At 38.4% G+C, this 17,874-nt stretch overlaps 6 protein-coding genes and 1 long non-coding RNA gene across 12 annotated transcripts; 3 read left to right on the plus strand and 4 right to left on the minus strand.

Moving 5' to 3' along the window:
* The first annotated feature begins 36 nt into the window (after positions 1–36).
* Positions 37–804, plus strand: LOC131668999 (uncharacterized). Its single transcript, XR_009302332.1, has 3 exons — positions 37–261; positions 328–454; positions 536–804. It is a non-coding gene; the product is annotated as an uncharacterized LOC131668999 (long non-coding RNA).
* Positions 805–1,306: 502 nt separating this feature from the next.
* On the plus strand, positions 1,307–3,401 carry LOC131668889 (zinc finger protein 28-like). The gene is made up of 2 exons (XM_058943361.1): positions 1,307–1,603; positions 1,677–3,401. Exons 1-2 carry the CDS (start codon positions 1,451–1,453, stop codon positions 3,264–3,266), a joined length of 1,743 nt encoding a protein of 580 aa, XP_058799344.1. The 5' UTR covers positions 1,307–1,450; the 3' UTR covers positions 3,267–3,401.
* LOC131668890 (ornithine aminotransferase, mitochondrial-like) lies at positions 3,283–5,258 on the minus strand. The gene is made up of 4 exons (XM_058943362.1): positions 4,502–5,258; positions 4,239–4,439; positions 3,681–3,906; positions 3,283–3,587 (listed from the first exon to the last, which is right to left on the minus strand). Exons 1-4 carry the CDS (start codon positions 5,156–5,158, stop codon positions 3,415–3,417), a joined length of 1,257 nt encoding a protein of 418 aa, XP_058799345.1. The 5' UTR covers positions 5,159–5,258; the 3' UTR covers positions 3,283–3,414.
* Positions 5,259–6,418: 1,160 nt separating this feature from the next.
* Positions 6,419–10,564, minus strand: LOC131668925 (ornithine aminotransferase, mitochondrial-like). Of its 6 annotated transcripts, none has more exons than XM_058943415.1 (5): positions 10,381–10,564; positions 8,043–8,495; positions 7,431–7,761; positions 7,039–7,369; positions 6,419–6,874 (listed from the first exon to the last, which is right to left on the minus strand). In XM_058943415.1, the coding sequence occupies exons 2-5, from the start codon at positions 8,423–8,425 to the stop codon at positions 6,612–6,614; spliced, it is 1,308 nt and encodes a 435-aa protein (XP_058799398.1). In that variant the 5' UTR covers positions 8,426–8,495; positions 10,381–10,564; the 3' UTR covers positions 6,419–6,611. The 6 variants fall into 6 exon arrangements, with proteins under 6 accessions (XP_058799398.1, XP_058799397.1, XP_058799399.1 ...); XM_058943414.1 differs by having other exon boundaries at positions 8,043–8,507; XM_058943416.1 differs by having other exon boundaries at positions 10,377–10,564.
* A 154-nt stretch (positions 10,565–10,718) lies between these two features.
* On the minus strand, positions 10,719–12,288 carry LOC131668926 (probable methyltransferase-like protein 25). Its single transcript, XM_058943420.1, has 4 exons — positions 11,707–12,288; positions 11,279–11,633; positions 11,117–11,208; positions 10,719–11,046 (listed from the first exon to the last, which is right to left on the minus strand). The coding sequence occupies exons 1-4, from the start codon at positions 12,286–12,288 to the stop codon at positions 10,813–10,815; spliced, it is 1,263 nt and encodes a 420-aa protein (XP_058799403.1). The 3' UTR covers positions 10,719–10,812.
* Positions 12,289–12,315: 27 nt separating this feature from the next.
* Positions 12,316–12,916, minus strand: LOC131668929 (uncharacterized). Its single transcript, XM_058943423.1, has 2 exons — positions 12,794–12,916; positions 12,316–12,729 (listed from the first exon to the last, which is right to left on the minus strand). The coding sequence occupies exons 1-2, from the start codon at positions 12,803–12,805 to the stop codon at positions 12,316–12,318; spliced, it is 426 nt and encodes a 141-aa protein (XP_058799406.1). The 5' UTR covers positions 12,806–12,916.
* Positions 12,917–13,132: 216 nt separating this feature from the next.
* LOC131668924 (uncharacterized) lies at positions 13,133–17,872 on the plus strand. Its single transcript, XM_058943412.1, has 5 exons — positions 13,133–13,440; positions 13,612–15,136; positions 15,554–15,762; positions 15,832–15,960; positions 16,036–17,872. Exons 1-5 carry the CDS (start codon positions 13,414–13,416, stop codon positions 17,773–17,775), a joined length of 3,630 nt encoding a protein of 1,209 aa, XP_058799395.1. The 5' UTR covers positions 13,133–13,413; the 3' UTR covers positions 17,776–17,872.
* The last annotated feature ends 2 nt before the right edge of the window (positions 17,873–17,874 follow it).

Here is a 17,874-nt window from a genome sequence, read left to right on the forward strand (position 1 = left end):
TATCAAATTGCAAAATACATAATAGGTAGACCAATAGAATTTATATGAACAAATACTATTTGATTTCGGGGAAGGTATATTGCAAGGTGTAGTCAAGTTTGCTGATTTTACAATTGAAAATAATTTTAGAAATACAGGCTCGAATGCAAAAGGCTGTAGATAATACAAAGCCTTCCTTAAGAATACAAAGATTTTATAGGGAAAAACAAGTGTGCGTTGAAAAAAATCATTTATAAAGACGAAAGATTTACAAATTATAACGTATGTTTATTTACAAAATTAGATTTGCATCTTCTATTAAATTTATTTTTGATGAAATTCTTGTAGATGATACATCAGGAAAATTACTTCCGAATAAATTGACTATACATAATTTGACTGATGATTGGCTAAAAGCTATTCAGGTGATTTGGAAAACTACCCACTTAAATGCAGAAAACAATTGTGATATAAAGTAATATTATTTTTATAACTATAAATTCATGATTTTTTATCAGATTGCAATAGCAAAGAATTTTTTTTTCTTTATCTGCAGTAAATCAATGTCGGATTGTTTTCAAGAAAGAGAAGAACTTTGATTGTGGCCAGCTCAGTTAAACATAATCAACGCTCCTCTGAGGTCACTAAGGGCATCGTTAAGAAATTTGTTATTTTCACAGATGTCTATTCTTATTACTTTAGACGATTTGATTCAGCAATGGCATTATGCTTGTTTATCAGACAGAAGTTTATGGGTTGAAGCCAAAGAAACTATTAGAAATGTTAGAAATGTTGTCCTCTTGTAAATTTTGATCTGTAATACAATAAAAATTATCAGATATAAGATATAAATATTGTAATTATTAATTGCAGCAACCTAATCCTGATTTATATCATTATTAAATGCACATTGAGATTAATTATTCATTTAGTTTTCCTTAACATTAATTATTATGGATAATAGTTCAGTAGCATTACTAATAGTGAATGAAAAAAATTTATTTTTAATTTGATTTACTTTGTTTTTGTTGGCTCAGTAAATGAATCCTCCATTGAAAGGTCATATCCAGAAGGTAATTTTTTACATCCAAGTTCGTTTATAGCATTTCTAATTACAGCTACTTGATAATTTGTAAAAACACTGTCAAATATACTTATGTCTTCGTAGACTAATTTCCTAAAAGATACTTACATGATACTTATTTAAATAATTCAAATACCGTAAGCCTACATAAGCTTACATATACTCTCACCATTAATGTCGGCCATATGTTCTATATATATGGTGTCTTATTTCCCAATAGTCTCTATGATTCAGCCCCCCAAGTAAGCCCTAACGAACGGCTAACGCAACTATATAAATATACCCATTCATAACCTCGAAAGCGCAAATAAGAAAGTAACTTAAATTGTTGACTTTTAATGGCAATAAATAATAAAACTATTCTTAAAAATAACTGTCTTATACAAGATGTTTATAGTGACGAAAAAAATTGATAGTGAAAACATTAGCAAAGTTTGTAGAACATGTTTAAGAGAAGATAACGATAAAATGATTTGTTTATTTATTGGTCCTCCAGAATCATCTTTAGGTGCCAAATTACAGTCTTTATCATACTTAGAGGTAAAGACGTTTCCTAAAGACCTATTAGTTTATAGAAATTTCTTGATTAAATAATATTGGACATCTCCCACAGGTATCCCAAGGAGATGGGTTACCAGAAAAAATGTGCGATAGATGTGTAACAAGAGCAGAATCTGCTCTACTTTTTAGAGAACAGTGTCGAGCTGCCGATCAAGCCCTCAGGCAAGCTGCCCTTCAACTTTCCAAGGATCAAGCTGATGCTAATTATTCCAAAAGTTATCATCAGAATCAAGTTTACACTCCTCTACAGTGTCCACAAAATTCATCAAGACTTTCCGATTATCATACTTACTCTAATTACCAAGATTTTTATATCCATAATCAATTTCATCCACCTATTTATCAGAGAGAGGAGCATGCACCTCAACATATGCATATTATAGAATCTCCAAATACTTATTTTAGTTTGAGTAGATATAACAGTAGTTTTATTAATAATGAGATTTTTACAGATAGAACATATCCAATACTTAGGACAGATGATTTTAACTCTTTTATGAGTCATGAGTCAATGAATTCTAGAACATCTTGTGCCTTACAATGTTCAATTTGTAATTATACATTTAATAATGAGGCTCAATTAGCATATCATAGCATTACGTATCATACTGATAACGTTGATTTATCGAGCGACGAAGTAAATATTGAAGTCGAAGAAATTTCAAATACAAATATAAGTATTCAACAAGGAAAGTCTCTTGAACCACCCATCGAAAATAATAAAGTAAATTCAATTTGCAATAGTCAATTTCAAAACTTAAATTATGCACAAGATTCCTATGAATCCGAAAAAATAACTAGTACTAGTGTGCCCCCACAGGACAAAAATATTACCACCTCATTAATATCAGAAATTATTAGAAATAATAAATTCAAATGTGACGTTTGCTCTCGATTATTTAGCCAGCAGTCAAAATTAGAAATGCATCAAGCATCGCACAACAGAAAGAAACTGTTTAACTGTGCTCATTGTAGCAAATCGTACTCTTCGAAAAGCAAATTAGCCGCCCATACGCGACTACATACGCAAACCAACATTCATAAATGTAACATTTGTCAAAAGATATTTTCGTGGCCATCCTACTTGAATGAACACATGAAAACGCACAATCCTGAATCGCAAGAAAAGAAAGTAACGTTCGAGTGTGCCGAATGTAAGAAACTATTTCATTGCGTCAAGAGTTACAGGAAACACACGAAATTTCACACTGGTAAAGGTCTATTTCAGTGCGACATTTGTGATAAGTTGTTTAGTCAAAAATATTCGTTAAAAGTTCATATGAGCTCTCATAGACTTTTCAAATCACACAAATGCGAATTGTGCGACAAGTCCTTCAATCAAAGGAGTAATCTTGTAGAACATATGAGAATACATACGAAAGTTAAGCCTTTCAAGTGTACAATTTGTGACAAAGGTTTCTCCCAGTCAAGCCATCTTAAAAGTCACGAATTATCTCATAACTCTATAAGAAAGTTTCAGTGTAAAGTGTGCGGAAAGCGATTTAAATTGTCGAGTCATTTGAAAAGACACGCAAATTTACATACGGGTAAAAAAATGTACAAGTGCGATCAATGTAATCAGACGTTCTCACAAGCCTTTAGTTTGAAAAGGCATTCGAAAAAACATACAGAATCGATGTAGTACATTTTATTTTTACGACTGATACTTTATTTTTAAGTCGAACCTTTACAAATGCATTTTTGATGATACAGTTAAAGAAGCATTATTGTATGATGCATGTTTAAAACAGTAAAAATGAAAAGAGTCAGATTTAAATGAAGACACTAATTTATTTCTTTTTATGTTCTAACAGAGTCGAAGTGATAATGTGCATGGCCTCTCGTATTTGTTCTTCGTTGATACAGAGAGGCGGAGAAATCCTTATGATGTAATTGTGAGCTGGCCTTGTCAGTAATCCATTAATAATTAGTTTCTCGCAAATATCCCAGCCGTTTGCGAAATCTGTACTCAATGTAAATACGTATTTGCACGTAAATTTGTACTCCGTCATATTGCCTATTTTGAATAAAAAAAGTACAAAAAGTATATACTGACCTGGATTGAGTTTGAGACCCGCCAGCAAGCCTTTTCCTCGAAATTCCAGCGCAATATCTTTGGGTATTTTTTCCAGCTCTGTCCTTACAATTTCGCCCATTTTAGCCGCATTGTCCGCGAGCTTTTCTTCCTCCAGAACTTTTATCGCTTCAACGGCGACATGTTGACCCAGAGGACTACCTCCAAAGGTGCTCCCGTGAACTCCAGTTTCCAGAGTCAAAATTATCTGAACATAAGCAATTTATTGTATTGCACAAGACACCAAGGAAGTAATTGCTTGGATTACTCATTAATGCTGGCCTCTTAAAATACGATTGGTCTACTTCATTACGCGAACTACAGTAAGTTCCTCTCGTCGAGCTCTACGCATATTTGTCTTATTGATTCGAGAAAAGTGAAGTACTTGCAATTACGACCGCTGAACCAAGTATAAAATAATTTTCATTACCAAAACGGAGGTAAAATTGCCAACAGCACTTTCGCACTAAACGAGAAGTAGATCGTATTGCAGCTGCTACAGTCGACGAGCGGCGGAGAAGGGTAAGGGTGAAAGCAAACCTCGTCGGAGCCGAGGACCCCGGAGACCGGATACATGCCGCCCGAGAGGGCCTTGCCGAGGATCAGCATGTCGGGCCGCACGCCCTCGTGGTCCACGGCAAAGCGCTTGCCCGTGCGGCCCAGGCCGGTCTGCACCTCGTCGGCGATGAAGAGCACGTTGTACTTGGTGCAGAGCTCGCGCACCCCGCGCAGGTAGCCCTCCTGCAACAGCGCCGGCGAGGCCATGAGTACGCGGCCGGGCGGCGTTCAAGCTGCGAGCAGACCTGAGGCACGTTGACACCGGCCTCGCCCTGGATCGGTTCGACCATGAAAGCGCAGATGTTAGGCTGGTCGCGCAGGCGCTGCTCGAGGGTGCCGAGGTCGCCGTAGGGCACGTGCTGGTAGCCGCGCATGTAGGGCCCGAAGTGAGCGTAGCAGTTGCGGTCGGTGGAGGCGGACAGCGCGGCGAGCGAACGACCCCAGTAGTTGCCCTCGGCGAACAGCACCAGCGCCTCGCCGTCGGGCACACCCTTCGCGCGGTAGGCCCAGCGGCGCGCGATCTTCAACGCCGTGTCGCCGGCCTCCACGCCCGTGTTCATCGGCAGGAACCGGTCGTAACCGGTCACGCGACTCAGCAGCTCGCCCAGTTCGCCCTGCGGCTCGCTGTAGAAGGCGCGCGAGGTGTGCGCCAGTCGGCCGCACTGCTCGCGCATCGCCGCCACGAGCCGCGGGTGCGAGTGGCCCTGACTCACGGTCGCGAAGCCCGACAGCAAATCCACGTAGCGCCGGCCCTCCAGGTCCCAGCAGTGCACGCCTTCGGCGCGCGCCAGCACCACGGGCAGCGTGCGGAAGTGGTGCCCGCCGCGGCGCTCGTCGCGCTCGATCACCTCGCGGCTGCGGCTGCAGAGCCGCTGCAGCAGCCGCCTCCCGCTCGTGCTCATCGCCCCCGGCCGACTAGCTCCCTGCCTTGGACGGCTCCTGCGCGTGTCAGCTACTGGGCTGTTCGTCGTGCCGCTGTCGCCTTCGGAGGTGGGTTGGGCCTTCGCGCGACCTTTTGACGAGCTTTTGGGGAAGGCGCGCGGCATTTATAGCCGCGCGCGGCGTCGAGGAGGAGGAAACGGCGCGGCCATTAGCGTGGGATCAATGACGGTATCGCTCGCTTTCTCTCCGCTCTGGATCCACAGGCTTGCGAGGCTTTATTTGCGCTCCAGCAGTTCGCCAGCCGAGCGGCAACAAGCAACGCGCATTTGCCGAGCGAATTCATCGCTCATAATGAAGATAGCGAGGCTCATGTCAAAGATTATGCTCGCTCTCTCTCTCTCTCTCTCTCTCTCTCTCTCTCTCTCTCTCTCTCTCTCTCTCTCTCTCTCTCTCTCTCTCTCTCTCTCTCTCTCTCTCTCTCTCTCTCGTGCGACGGCGAAATCCACGGCGACATCGGATCGCTACAAACAAAAAACATGTACACAGAGAGAAAGAGATGCCAAGAGACTGTGGATTTTTTCAAATTTTTATTGGCAGTTTATTCCGATATCGAAGATCGGAACAGAAAGGAATTTCAATCAATTAAGCAAATCAATACTACATCAGTTTCGTTCGAATCCACATTCGTACGTTGGATTTTAATTTCATTTGACTTTAATCCGTTATATCGTAGCGGATATGCGATAAGAAATAGAATGAAATAAAAATCTCGAAATACTGCTCGCGACAAATACAGATGGAATAAATTAATGAAGATGTTTCGGCTTCACTCCGTTCACCTTCATATCTTATCTCTGTGCTAGTTCTCTTTTGCTCCATCCATTATATCTCGGGAATCAAATGTGATAAACATTTTAATCTGCTCGGCTCGCATGTGCTCACTCGCGAGAAATTATCTTGGTATTTCCTTTTACAACCTTTATCTTTTGTGCTTAGCCGCCAGATCCGTCCAACGACATTGTTGCCGACTGCAAAATTAATTGTCAAGCGATGAAAATAATTACGTGTTTGCTGCTGTAGGTGAGCTGCGAAACGGTAACTAGCTATCGCGATTGTAGAATGATTGAACTGGTAGACGCATTTTTCGAAAATATATGATTCTCATTAAAACGACTATTTAAGCTCACCTGTGCTTACAATTAAATGGGTACGAATAAATGCAATAACGTCGGGAAAGGATATACAAATAGCAATATGTAAAACATTTAGAAAAGCAAGAGAGAGAGATAAACACTTTATTAGAGTATACCATAGTTGAAAGTAGGAACTTTTAACAACAAATATCGAGAGCAATGACATGCCGTATGTAGAAAGAATGCTCCACACAGAGGACCTACATAGTCTTTGGAGTGACTGTTGCTTCGAGTCAGATCCGCTGGAGACTGTGACGACAATTGTTATAACTAAGGAAACTCAAATCTTCTGTCTGGATATAACTTTGCTGATGATGCTGACGCACTCGTGGATCTGGGGCTCGGTTATGACGAGAGGTGGGGCCAGGCGAATGATGTGGCCGTGGGTCGGCTTGGCCAGCAGGCCCTCGTCCTTCATCTGTCGGCACACCTCCATGGCGTCGACCTTCTCATTGACGACGATGGCGTTGAGCAGGCCCTTGCCCCGGACCAGCGTAACCACTTCACTGGGCAACTTCTGCAGCTCGCTCCTCAGGATGCGGCCTGCAAAGCGGCGAGAAACAGGCGTTATCGACGCGCTCGTGCGAACATTTTATCTACGCCGAGTCGCGACTCGACGAGACACAAACAGACGAGTAGCTAGCTGGCGAGCCGTGGAAAATAACGGCGAGTCGCGCGAGAGGCAGCGCGCCGGTTGGTCGGCTCACCGAGTCGCTCGGCGTTCTCGGCGAGCCTCTCCTCCTCGAGGACCTTGAGCGCCTCGATGGCGATGCGGGCGCCGAGCGGATTGCCGCCGTAGGTGGAGCCGTGCTCGCCAGGCTTGATGGTGAGCATAACCGGGTCGTCGGCCAGCACACCGGACACCGGGTAGAAGCCGCCCGAGAGCGCCTTGCCGAGGATCAGGATGTCGGGCCGCGCGGCCTCGTGGTCGACCGCCAGCCTCCTGCCCGTGCGCGCCAGCCCTGTCTGCACCTCGTCGGCGATCCACAGCACCCCGTTCCTCGTGCAGACCTCGCGCACCCCGCGCAGGTAGCCCTCCTGCGTGCCCGGAGCTTCGATTAGCCTCTCGAAACTGGCGAGGCCAGGCGAGCGCGCGTACCTTCGGCACCACCACTCCAGCCTCGCCCTGGATCGGCTCGACCATGAAGGCGCAGACGCGCGGGTCCGAGGTGGCCTTGTCCAGGGCGGCCAAGTCGTCGTACGGGATCACCTCGAAGCCGGGCATGAACGGCCCGAAGCCGGCGTAGCTCGACGGGTCGGTCGAGGACGACACGGCGCTCATGGTCCTGCCCCAGAAGTTGCCCTCGGCGAAGACGATCTTGGCCTGGTAGCGCTCGATGCCCTTCACGTCGTAGCCCCAGCGCCGGGCCAGCTTGCAGGCCGTCTCGCCGCCCTCCACGCCCGTGTTCATCGGCAGCCACTTGTCGTACCTGCGCGCCCGTTCGTCAGTCCATCAGTAACATCCGTCAACCGAATTTCGTTGTTCTCGGACTCCTCGGCATCAACAACGCTATACACCCAATGCAGGACGAGCCGCTTTAACGAAATCGGAACGCGGCGTCTCGTTAATTCGACGCGGTTTCTTGGTACTATGACAATAGAATCATTAGATTGATCACGTTTGATTGGACGGAGAAAGAACGCGGAGGAAGATGAGCTTGGCTACGGGGAAGACCGGGGGAGGGGGCGACAGAAGTGCAGAAAGACTGACTTGAAGAGGCGGGTGATGAACTCCTCGAACTCGCCGAGTGCGTCAGAGTAGAAGGCGCGCGAGGTGAGGGTCAGCTGCTTCGCCTGCTCGACCATGGCCCTGTAGATGCGCGGGTGGCAGTGGCCCTGGTTGACGGCCGAGTAGGCAGACAGAAAGTCGTAATAGCGCCGGCCCTCGCAGTCCCACATGAAGACGCCCTCGGCGCGGCTCAGCGCCACCTCCAGCGGGTGATAGTTGTGCGCGCCGTACTTGTGCTCGCGCTCGTACACCTCCTGCGACGAGATGGTCGCTCGGGACGCGGCCGCCTGCCAGACCGCCGATCTACCGCAGGCACCGGCGATCATTCGCTGCAGCGTCGGTACTCGGGACAGTGCCGCTGACATCGTTGGAGCGCTCGGGGAATCAGAGTGGAGCTGCTGCAGCTGCTGCTGCGGCCAATGCTCTGTCGATGAGCTGCAACAACGGCTGGACGTTCGGTTTGACTTGACAACTGCGCCTCTTATCGCCGCGATACTGACGCGTTGCAATGCTCACATAACGTCGCGCGATAATGCGCGCACGCACGAGACGACGCCTTCGAGCAAAACACGTATTGGTGTAGTGGCGGCCGAGCGGTCTTTCCGTTTATCGCGTGATCATTTGTACACACTCGATGAATCGATGGATTCTCCGAATATTACCGCTGCTCGTCGAACATTCATCGTCGTTCGGTGAAAGCTCGTTCGTCTCGACATCAATTTTTCCCATCGCTAATGTTATTTTGTTTCAAAAAGCATTACGCGCCCGCCGATCGCAACCTGTATTTACAATTTCGGTGTACGCACAATTTCGCATTGCATGCATCGATGAGCCACGACTGTAGAGGTAGAGCAATATCGAGTACTCAGTCCGACGATATCGAATGAATACGCGCGCCGCGAGTATTGTTTCAAGCTGGCATGAGTGAATAAAATATTAACGTACATCGTAGACGCCGATATATAATTCTACGAATACTCTGCCAAAACGTGTTCAACATTTGTCGATTATATATGTGTAATGTATGATTCTTTAATTAATTCTAAATAGTTGAATAGCGTTGCGCTCTCTTGTTTATCATGAATGTAGCGTTAGTCAGTCGAATACCAACTCTCCTTCTATAATTAAATTACAAGCTTGAGTATTGGTTTATTGAATATACAACAATATGTACCGTATATTTCCAACAATATTAAAAAATTAGTCTGTTATCGACTCAATTATTAAACTCAAACATCCGCATCTCTTATTCCGCAAAGTTAATATAAGAAATCGATTATATAGTGAATTCAATTTTGATCATTAATAAAGTATGAGCCAAAGATTATCAATGACACAAATCTGTAAGAGATGAGTAATTATTCCTCGCTCCGAACAGACCTCTTGCCGGGCGCATGCTCCTAGAGCCGCTGGCTCGTACCCAAAGTGTAGTCTCGGATAGAATAAGGGAAAGCTGTACATGCTTCTCGAACACCCCGATGTGTATATCTAGCATATATGCCTACCACTATGCACTTACAAATCTTACTTTGACTTTCAAATGCAAATTTGTCTATGTATAAAAAAGGTATGCATTACATGATGAATCGTTAAAAACTCACCTTTGTTCAACGATATGACAAGATTATTGATATTCGGTAACGACAGAAATAAAATTTGTTTTATTTGATGCTAAATTATCATTAATATACAATATCTTCCATTAATTAATTTCGAAAATTTGATTCGAACGTACATAATAATACTCCGATATAATAAGGTTTCCAGCTTTTCAATATTGGTAAAAAGTGGCCAAAGGTCGACTCTTATGTGTATGATCGATTCGTTTACAGCAACAACGCACGGCCCGACGTCCAATTATTTCAATGTTCGTTGGCCCCAATTCAATAAAGTTTCTCGAGAACAAGTTTTGGATGCCAATGATCGCGAGCGCAGCAGAACAGAAGCAATTTCAAACGACAGACAGACAATTCTTTGGAAATGCATCAATTCACTCACGGTTTCGAGGAGGCAAGTCAAGTTATAAGATAGATGATCGTTAATTACACTTGGGTTTTTTCCGCGATGTCAGGCGTAGGACTTATTACTGGAGAAAGTCGACAGGTAGACAGTACGCTCGGTCAGATGATTCGACGGTTACTGAAGCCGGTTCGGCTCAAAAAATGCCTCTTTATATACCTTGCGCCCGTGTGATTTACTCAAGTACTCCACTGATTTAAATTTTCCTTGCAAATGTATCTCCCGATCGCCACGAAATTCGTATCGTTTACAATGTCATATATACCTATATATCGAGCGTTTACTTACAATACGTACCTACCTAGGAACGTTGAAGTGAGCGAAAGCGAGAAAGCTCGGTATATCTGCGCCCGACAGTCGGCTGATAACGAGTCGAGAAACTAAACTGCCGGTGAGACGCACGCGGTGGATTACGAGGATATTTATCAATGATGCCCGGGGCTCGATAATAAATCAAACACCTCTGAAATCAAAGCTCCCTGCACTACTTTTTGTACGTCATGTCCCAAGCTACTTTTGATTACACTACGTTCGCTCGCTCTCGATTGCAATTGTCGCGAGCACGTCGCAGATGAATGTCAAGCTTGCAAACGATATTTTAGTCGATTTTTTCTGCCCGTAAAGCTTAGTATAAACTCATCGGTTTGTTTTTAGAGAAATATATTTATTCAATTAATATATTATAACAATACTCATTAACTATCTGCGTATGTACAAGTCTTATAAAATTATCCTACTTTGTCGCGACAATTGCCCAGTTGCGCGGAGATGTTATTGGATCAAACAGCTGGATTAATTCCAACTTCTTGCAAATATTTCGCTTTTGCATGAATACTATTTTATCCAAAATAATTGCTGCCTCTACGATTGGCGCCAGTTCAATTCTTAATAATTGAAAAACCTGAAATTTCCATTCAAAACTTCTATACGAGTCGAAAATTTGTTCAAGAATTTCATCCGAAGGAAGCTGTAGAATGATAAATTACTGATCAATCGACTGTTTCAATACTTTATTATCATTAATGCAAAATGCTTACCTCCTTCAAGTCAAGCTTCGTTAAAGCCCATTTGGCGTACATTATAAAACTGTCCAGTGGTGCTCCGCGGCCAATCCGAGCTTCTTTGATTCCTAGTCAGAATTTGTAAAATATTAAATATCGAAAACATTAGTCATTCGTAACGGCAATGCATGTTCTTACCAATAGATTGAAGTACAACTTGGAGAACAGCTCTATAAAACAATGAAGGCGATAACGGCTCATTCTTCCGCTTGATTCTATCAGCAGACTGCTGTGCTAGCATTCTCGAATTCTTTGAAAATTCGTAGATACTTGAAAGTGATCGTGACGCCAAGTGATAACAACAAGGAACTAGGCACAATCTTTTTATATCACTAACATCCAAGAATGACTTTATTAAGAAATCAGTCAGCGACCCACATGCGTGCAAAGCAGTCAGAGCAAGCTCACTTTGTGAATATAAATCAGGATAATAATTAGTTGCTATCTGCACGAAATTTGTTGTTTCATTTATCTGCTCTACTACGTAGTTTATCTGGAATTTATTATTTACAAACATAAAATTGAACGAGACATCGCGGAAATTTATAATGAATATTTCTTCCTACCATAGACCTTGATAGTTTAACTTTTTTATTTACTAATTTTTGATGGGCAATCGCTCCTTTATGATTAATCTGAGAACACTCAATTGCTATTGTTGGAAAGTTATAATAGTTTGATAAATGTAAGGAAGAATATCCTTTGCCAGCTCCAGCATCAATAATAATGCTTGGTGTTTCTTCCACAAGCCATACTATTGCTTTTGTATATATACTAACTTCATGCCACTTCTTAACTTTCATGAATTCAAGTTCAGGAGATTGGTAAAATGGAATTTTTACGTTGTTCAATCTATTCATGAAATCTTTTCTAAGACATACACCTGAACAGTTTTCTAGCCTCAGAAGACTAATAGTTTTTAAAAACTTTTGAAGCTGAGAATTTTCATTTTGGTACAAATCATTGTATATTTCAAATTCATTAATAACAATCTGACCATTTTCCTCAATGTAATGTTTCAAGTCATCTGGCATAAATTTGTTCCATAAATCATCTATGAAAAAATCAACCAAATGACAATCTACTAGATTTTTATATTTCTCCAGAACGCTAATTATTTTTATAAAATATTTTTCTTGTTCAGACATTTTTGCAATTGTCGTATAATCTATGTTCTAAAAATCTAATTTGTTCGATTCAGGACTTGAAATTTCTATTTTGGCTAAGGAACAAATCTTTTTAAAATTCAATTTTATATTATCAAAATCATCAAAAATATCAACTGTATTATTATTGTCTAATGGGAAAATTTGTATCTTCTGCATAAGTGCTCTTGATTTTTCAAGAATTTTGGGAACTTTGCAAAAATGTTGAATACATATCAATACTCCAAAATAATATCCTAATAATGCTGCAAGAGAACTGGCTCTGTGATATCCAAGATGATATCCATCTACTAATTGGTTTTTGCCAGTTTGAAAACCTTCTTCATATGCTGCTTGTTCAGATAAATTTTCTGCCAACAGCAAATTCTCAAATGCTTCATTGATATCAACGTCACTGGATCTATCGCTCATATTTATTGTTATCTATAAATAATATACGAGATAATAGAATTACTTGAAATTAAATACTGTATTACTTAGCTATTACCATAATAGTCATTATCTTTCTAGTCAGAATAACAAATAATTTAATTTTTTAATTGCGCGAGATACAATAAAAATGTTATGAAAGCAAGTATAATATAATTTAAAAAATGTTCAATTGATAGGCAAAAAATTGAAATACTAACGTTAAAATAATAAAAAATTTCAAATTCATTGCCTTCTAATGACTTCGTTTCTCCTTAATACTTAAAACACGTGTTGAATGTTCTTTCTTAAGATAAGGGTATGATAATAAAGTTAATAATTTGTTATAATGACAAAAAAAGGTTATGTTCAATGTTAAATGTAACCAATGTAACATGCCGAGACTTTCTTCTCACTGCATTACTACTGGGCGACGACTGGTCAACGTTACTGCGTCAGTATTGAGTATAGCATCTGCTCTGCAGCCACGAAGCCATATTAATGGCCTATCCCCAATGCGACTACCCGACGACCACTATATATGATATGAACTATATGACTGACTATATCATTATTGTGTTTGGTAAAAATGTGCAATCAATCACACATTTACTGCATTTATTAAGGTTTCTTTAAAAATATTTTTGATTAACCAAAAGAATTCTAGCATTAATAAAGTGGCCGTAAAAATACTAAAAAATGGAACCTAAAGACTATCACGACCAGGTAAATTTTTTACATTTTCTAACCTCTTTCATTTTTCACAACTTTTTCCTTATTATTAAATTTAATTCTTATAATAAAATTTGTAAGAATACCGTTAAAATTTTGGAGCAAAACGTTGATATTTGCTTTATTTTTAATTTTATTAAACATCTATAATAGACATATTTTCAGGATCAAATTTTTCAACATAATTATGACGATGAACATGACAGTGATGTTGAAGCACGACTTTATGCTGAAGTTTATTATTCTAATACAATAATAGGCGAAGAAAATAATACAGATAATTCTGCATTTAAAAATCAGTGCCCTAATGCAGTTAATGACTTTGATAAAAGCAATTGTAATAATCACGATTTATTGCATGAGAAAAATATAACCCAAAACAAGAGTATCAATAATATTACATGTAACAAAAATTTAACTATGTTAAATGATTCTTCAGTTAATACTAAAACAACAAAGTCAACTAAAGAATCCAATACACGAAGTACAAATAATTTTTTAAAGGAATCAGTATCTACTCATAAAATAAATAATTTGAGTAACATAATTAACACACCTAATTCTAAGAAAAGGACATCTAATAAATGTTTGGATGACGTTAATAAATCCAGTAAAAAACAGAAACATACAAATCAAAATGATATAAAAGAATCACAATCAAGTCATTTTAAAGAACCATTTAGTGAACTTCGATCAAATCAAGGGAAAACTTTTCACCGTGATGCTTGTGCACTTGTCAATCCTTATAACAAAAATGTAATGGGCAATGAACAAAATAGTATGAAACTGTTGAGTCCAGAATTTATAAATATCTTCTTTACAGGAAGATCAAGGAAGAAGAAAAAGAAAGATCACACTTTCAAAAAAGACAAAAGTAAAAGAACAAGTAATATTATACCTGATACTGAGATTATAGAGCAATCTTCAAATATGACTCAAGTCGAAAATAATCTAGAAAATGATATTTCATCTAACTCACCTATTATTAATATAAGTTCTGAATCCTCTAATGAATCTTTTCAAGATAATTCAAAATATAATACAATTGTAGCAACAGATAAAAAACTGAAAGACCGGGAGTTTGGTTTCAAAAATACTGATAAAACTGATATGTCAGACAGTGAAGAATCAATTTTTGAAGTTCCTGTACCACCAAAACCAGCACCCCTCATTGTAGAAGTCGAAGATTCTGATAATGAACAAGAAAATCAAAGTGATAAAGATAACTTTCTCAATGATAGTGTTATTTCTCAAGAAATTATAGTTGAAAGTGATCACGAAATATCTTTAGATTCTACTCTAAATGAAACACAAGACACGTGTGAAATTATCTCAGATAATGATGATTTCAATAGTCTTATCCTTAACTGTACTGAAGTTCAAAAAGGTGTGTCAAATCTTAATGAAATTAAAAAACTGCATCAACAAAAGTTTATTCCCATTGAAACAAATTCTGACACGAGTTCAAGTAATATTCAACATTCTCAAAATATGTCATCGAATAATTCTATAGCTATTGAAAAAACTTGTACTAGTTTGAAAAGTAAGCCAATATCCAAGTCTTCTAGTAAAAACATTTCGTTAGCAGAATATTTTTTTCAACCTATGAATGAAAAAATGAAATCATTTTATAATGATTCATGGGGAGGAGAACACTTTGATATGAATCGAATGAAAAGTAATATGTCAAGTAAGTTTTAGTTTACTATTTTAGTTTTTATTTTCATTTTTTTAATTTGATTCACTTAATTTTTGCTTCATAACAAAACTTATAAAGATGCACATAGGTATTTATACATGAGACGGTAGTACATAATAAATAAAAACAAAAACAAAGTAAACAAAACTAAAACACAAAAATTGTTTCACAATCACAATTTATTTCAGTAATCTAACTTTTTGTAAAATGCCTGTTTTTAATAGTGTAGTTGTATTGTATTGTATCCATTTTTGAAATTAAATTTTTCTACTTTTTGTATTTTCATGTTTAGATTTTTCATAGTGCTGCTAAATTTTTAAAATATTTTAGAAGCCTCATATCTGTGATATCTACAAATATTAGTTTCGGTTCTAATTAATAATTTTATACTTAATTATATATTTTCAGCTGATCCCAATAAGTGGGCAATTCTAAATAAAGATTTAGTAATCACTGGGCCTAGAAAAAAACGGTATTTTGGAATGACGTGTCCCAGATGTCATAAAGATGGGCATAGGCTAAATAATTGCCCTGAACCTAACAAAGGACCAATTTGTCATATGTGTGGAGCAAATGGACATTTTGCGACTCATTGTCCTCATACTAAGTGTTTAACTGTAACTCGCTAAAAAATTTGTTATAAATATTATCTTGACTAATTTTATATGTATTTAATTCATTTTTAGTGTGGGAGACAGCAAACAATGTACAGAACGACTTGTGCATTCTGTGAAAAATTATTTTGTACTAGATGTAGATCGCAAGGCCATAAAATTGATACTTGTCCAGATTTATGGCGCCGTTATCATCATACCGTAATTAATTTTTTAAATATGTGTACAAGTGCAAAATCAACATAAAAAATGGTTAATTTTTTCTTTTTTTTTTAGACAAACAGTTTGGCTCCAAAAATTCCTCTTAATGTAAAAAATGTGATGAAATCTAAACATGAATTATTTTGTTGCAACTGTACGAAACAAGGTCACGATTCCTTGGCTTGTAAAAAGCTACGTTGGTCGCAACATTTCCCCAATCCCTCATTTGTGACTCATTACAATGGCCCTACCTATACTGTTACTACAAATTCAAATGCTCTATTAATAGTAGATGACATACAAGATAATCCATACAAAAAACACAACTCGGGAACATCCAATACAGTAACGACCAATTTTCCTCGCTCAGGCAGAAGAAATGAAAATAGTGTACAAAGTATCGTCGACGACCCATTCAGTGGTAATAATACCAATAATAAAATTATCTTTAATATTTGTAAGATGAATATCAAATTAAGTGGCGATCGTAAGTCAAAGAAAAATGCTATAAAAAATGTTATATTACAATTAAATGTGCCAGATAAAAATAATCCAGGTTCTGTTGAAAAATGGAAAAAATTAACAGACTTTTTACAAAGCTTTGGATATGATTTGTCATCTGAATTTCGTCTTGAACAAAAAGATAAACAGTTACTATTATACATAAAAAGTCCCCGAAAATACATGGAATCTTTATCTAATCTTATAAAACAATATTCAAGTCGTAGTAATTATGAAAGATCTCAAATGTTACTAAATACTAATAGAAATGTAAATGCAATCATAGAACATTTATCACTTAAATTTACTGAAATGAAAAATGTGACTGAAGATATTTCAATGCTATATGAAAAAACACGACGATTGCGTGAAGAGGTATTTGAATGTGATCCTACTCAAAATGAAACACATAACAGGTTGAAACTAAATGACTTAGTTTTATCGCAACAAAAATTAGTAATGTTATTGTACAGAGAAGGTTTTGCCGATGGATCACTTGGTCAATTGAGAAAAATATTTTTAAAAATGCAAAAGAGAACTGAACAAATTTTTTACAGCCGTAAAATTAAGAAAAATAATAAATACGCTATTGGTGTACGATTAGTGTCATTTAAATCGCTTTTTATTTACTTGCACTACTATAATAATATATTTGTTCCATATGAATTGAGAAAATTAGATAGTTACATCGAAAAATATAGGGAAAATGTAGAGAGAAGAAATAAACTTTTAAATAATTCACTCATATTTCCACAAGAAACAGACAAAATACAAAATAAATCTAATGAGAAACCTGTTCAAGAAAGTTTATCTAGGGCAAATAGTGAAACAACATCTCAAGAACTATCAATTGTACAAAATAGTGTAATAGAAACACCAGCAGATTTTGTTAGTAATAATTACAAATTGAATTTAGAATCACCAAATCAAACATTAGTATCATCAAAACAAAAAACTGATAAAAAATTAAATCTTTTATATTATCAAGCAATGCATGCTGAAGATCATAAGCGTAAATCCGATCTTTTACAAAATTTCAAAAATTTTATAAAAAATACCAGGAATTGTTTAGAACAGGCATCAAAATTAAACTCACCTCAATTGCATGATGATATTGTTGCGTTACGACGTGAATTGGAAGATGAAATTCATCTCAGCACAAGCAAAGTAAGGAAATTCAAAAAAAAACTTCACCAAGAAAGGTTAAAATTATTACAATCCATTACAAAGAAACAGAAAAAGAAGCATCGAACAACTCCGAATAATGCTAATGACGCTGATAATATTTATAAAAAATTTTGTGCAAGTTTGTAAATTGTTGACATACATAATTTAGGTGTTGTAAAAAATGTCTATAAATAAACAATTTTACTTTTATTTACTTTTAAAGCTGTAAAAATGTAGATGAAATGA

This window comes from Phymastichus coffea, unplaced genomic scaffold, assembly GCF_024137745.1.
Source record: "Phymastichus coffea isolate CEN01 unplaced genomic scaffold, Cenicafe_Pcof_1.1 PCOF00085, whole genome shotgun sequence".
NCBI classification, from domain to species: domain Eukaryota; kingdom Metazoa; phylum Arthropoda; class Insecta; order Hymenoptera; family Eulophidae; genus Phymastichus; species Phymastichus coffea.

Excerpts from the sequence above, each read along its gene's own strand:
- LOC131668889 (XM_058943361.1), top strand. The coding sequence starts at position 1,451 with ATGTTTATAGTGACGAAAAAAATTGATAGTGAAAACATTAGCAAAGTT. Across the intron at positions 1,604-1,676 it reads AGTCTTTATCATACTTAGAG|GTATCCCAAGGAGATGGGTT; the intron begins GTAAAGACGTTT and ends CATCTCCCACAG.
- LOC131668926 (XM_058943420.1), bottom strand. The coding sequence starts at position 12,288 with ATGTCTGAACAAGAAAAATATTTTATAAAAATAATTAGCGTTCTGGAG. Across the intron at positions 11,209-11,278 it reads AGTTGTACTTCAATCTATTG|GAATCAAAGAAGCTCGGATT; the intron begins GTAAGAACATGC and ends AATTCTGACTAG. Across the intron at positions 11,047-11,116 it reads CGAAGCTTGACTTGAAGGAG|CTTCCTTCGGATGAAATTCT; the intron begins GTAAGCATTTTG and ends ATCATTCTACAG.
- LOC131668925 (XM_058943415.1), bottom strand. The coding sequence starts at position 8,425 with ATGTCAGCGGCACTGTCCCGAGTACCGACGCTGCAGCGAATGATCGCC. Across the intron at positions 7,370-7,430 it reads CTGGAGTGGTGGTGCCGAAG|GAGGGCTACCTGCGCGGGGT; the intron begins GTACGCGCGCTC and ends CCGGGCACGCAG. Across the intron at positions 6,875-7,038 it reads CGAGAACGCCGAGCGACTCG|GCCGCATCCTGAGGAGCGAG; the intron begins GTGAGCCGACCA and ends GCCGCTTTGCAG.
- LOC131668924 (XM_058943412.1), top strand. The coding sequence starts at position 13,414 with ATGGAACCTAAAGACTATCACGACCAG. Across the intron at positions 15,137-15,553 it reads AATGAAAAGTAATATGTCAA|CTGATCCCAATAAGTGGGCA; the intron begins GTAAGTTTTAGT and ends ATATATTTTCAG. Across the intron at positions 15,961-16,035 it reads GGCGCCGTTATCATCATACC|ACAAACAGTTTGGCTCCAAA; the intron begins GTAATTAATTTT and ends TTTTTTTTTTAG.
- LOC131668890 (XM_058943362.1), bottom strand. The coding sequence starts at position 5,158 with ATGAGCACGAGCGGGAGGCGGCTGCTGCAGCGGCTCTGCAGCCGCAGC. Across the intron at positions 4,440-4,501 it reads CCGGTGTCAACGTGCCTCAG|GAGGGCTACCTGCGCGGGGT; the intron begins GTCTGCTCGCAG and ends GCGCTGTTGCAG. Across the intron at positions 3,907-4,238 it reads GGGTCCTCGGCTCCGACGAG|ATAATTTTGACTCTGGAAAC; the intron begins GTTTGCTTTCAC and ends GCTTATGTTCAG.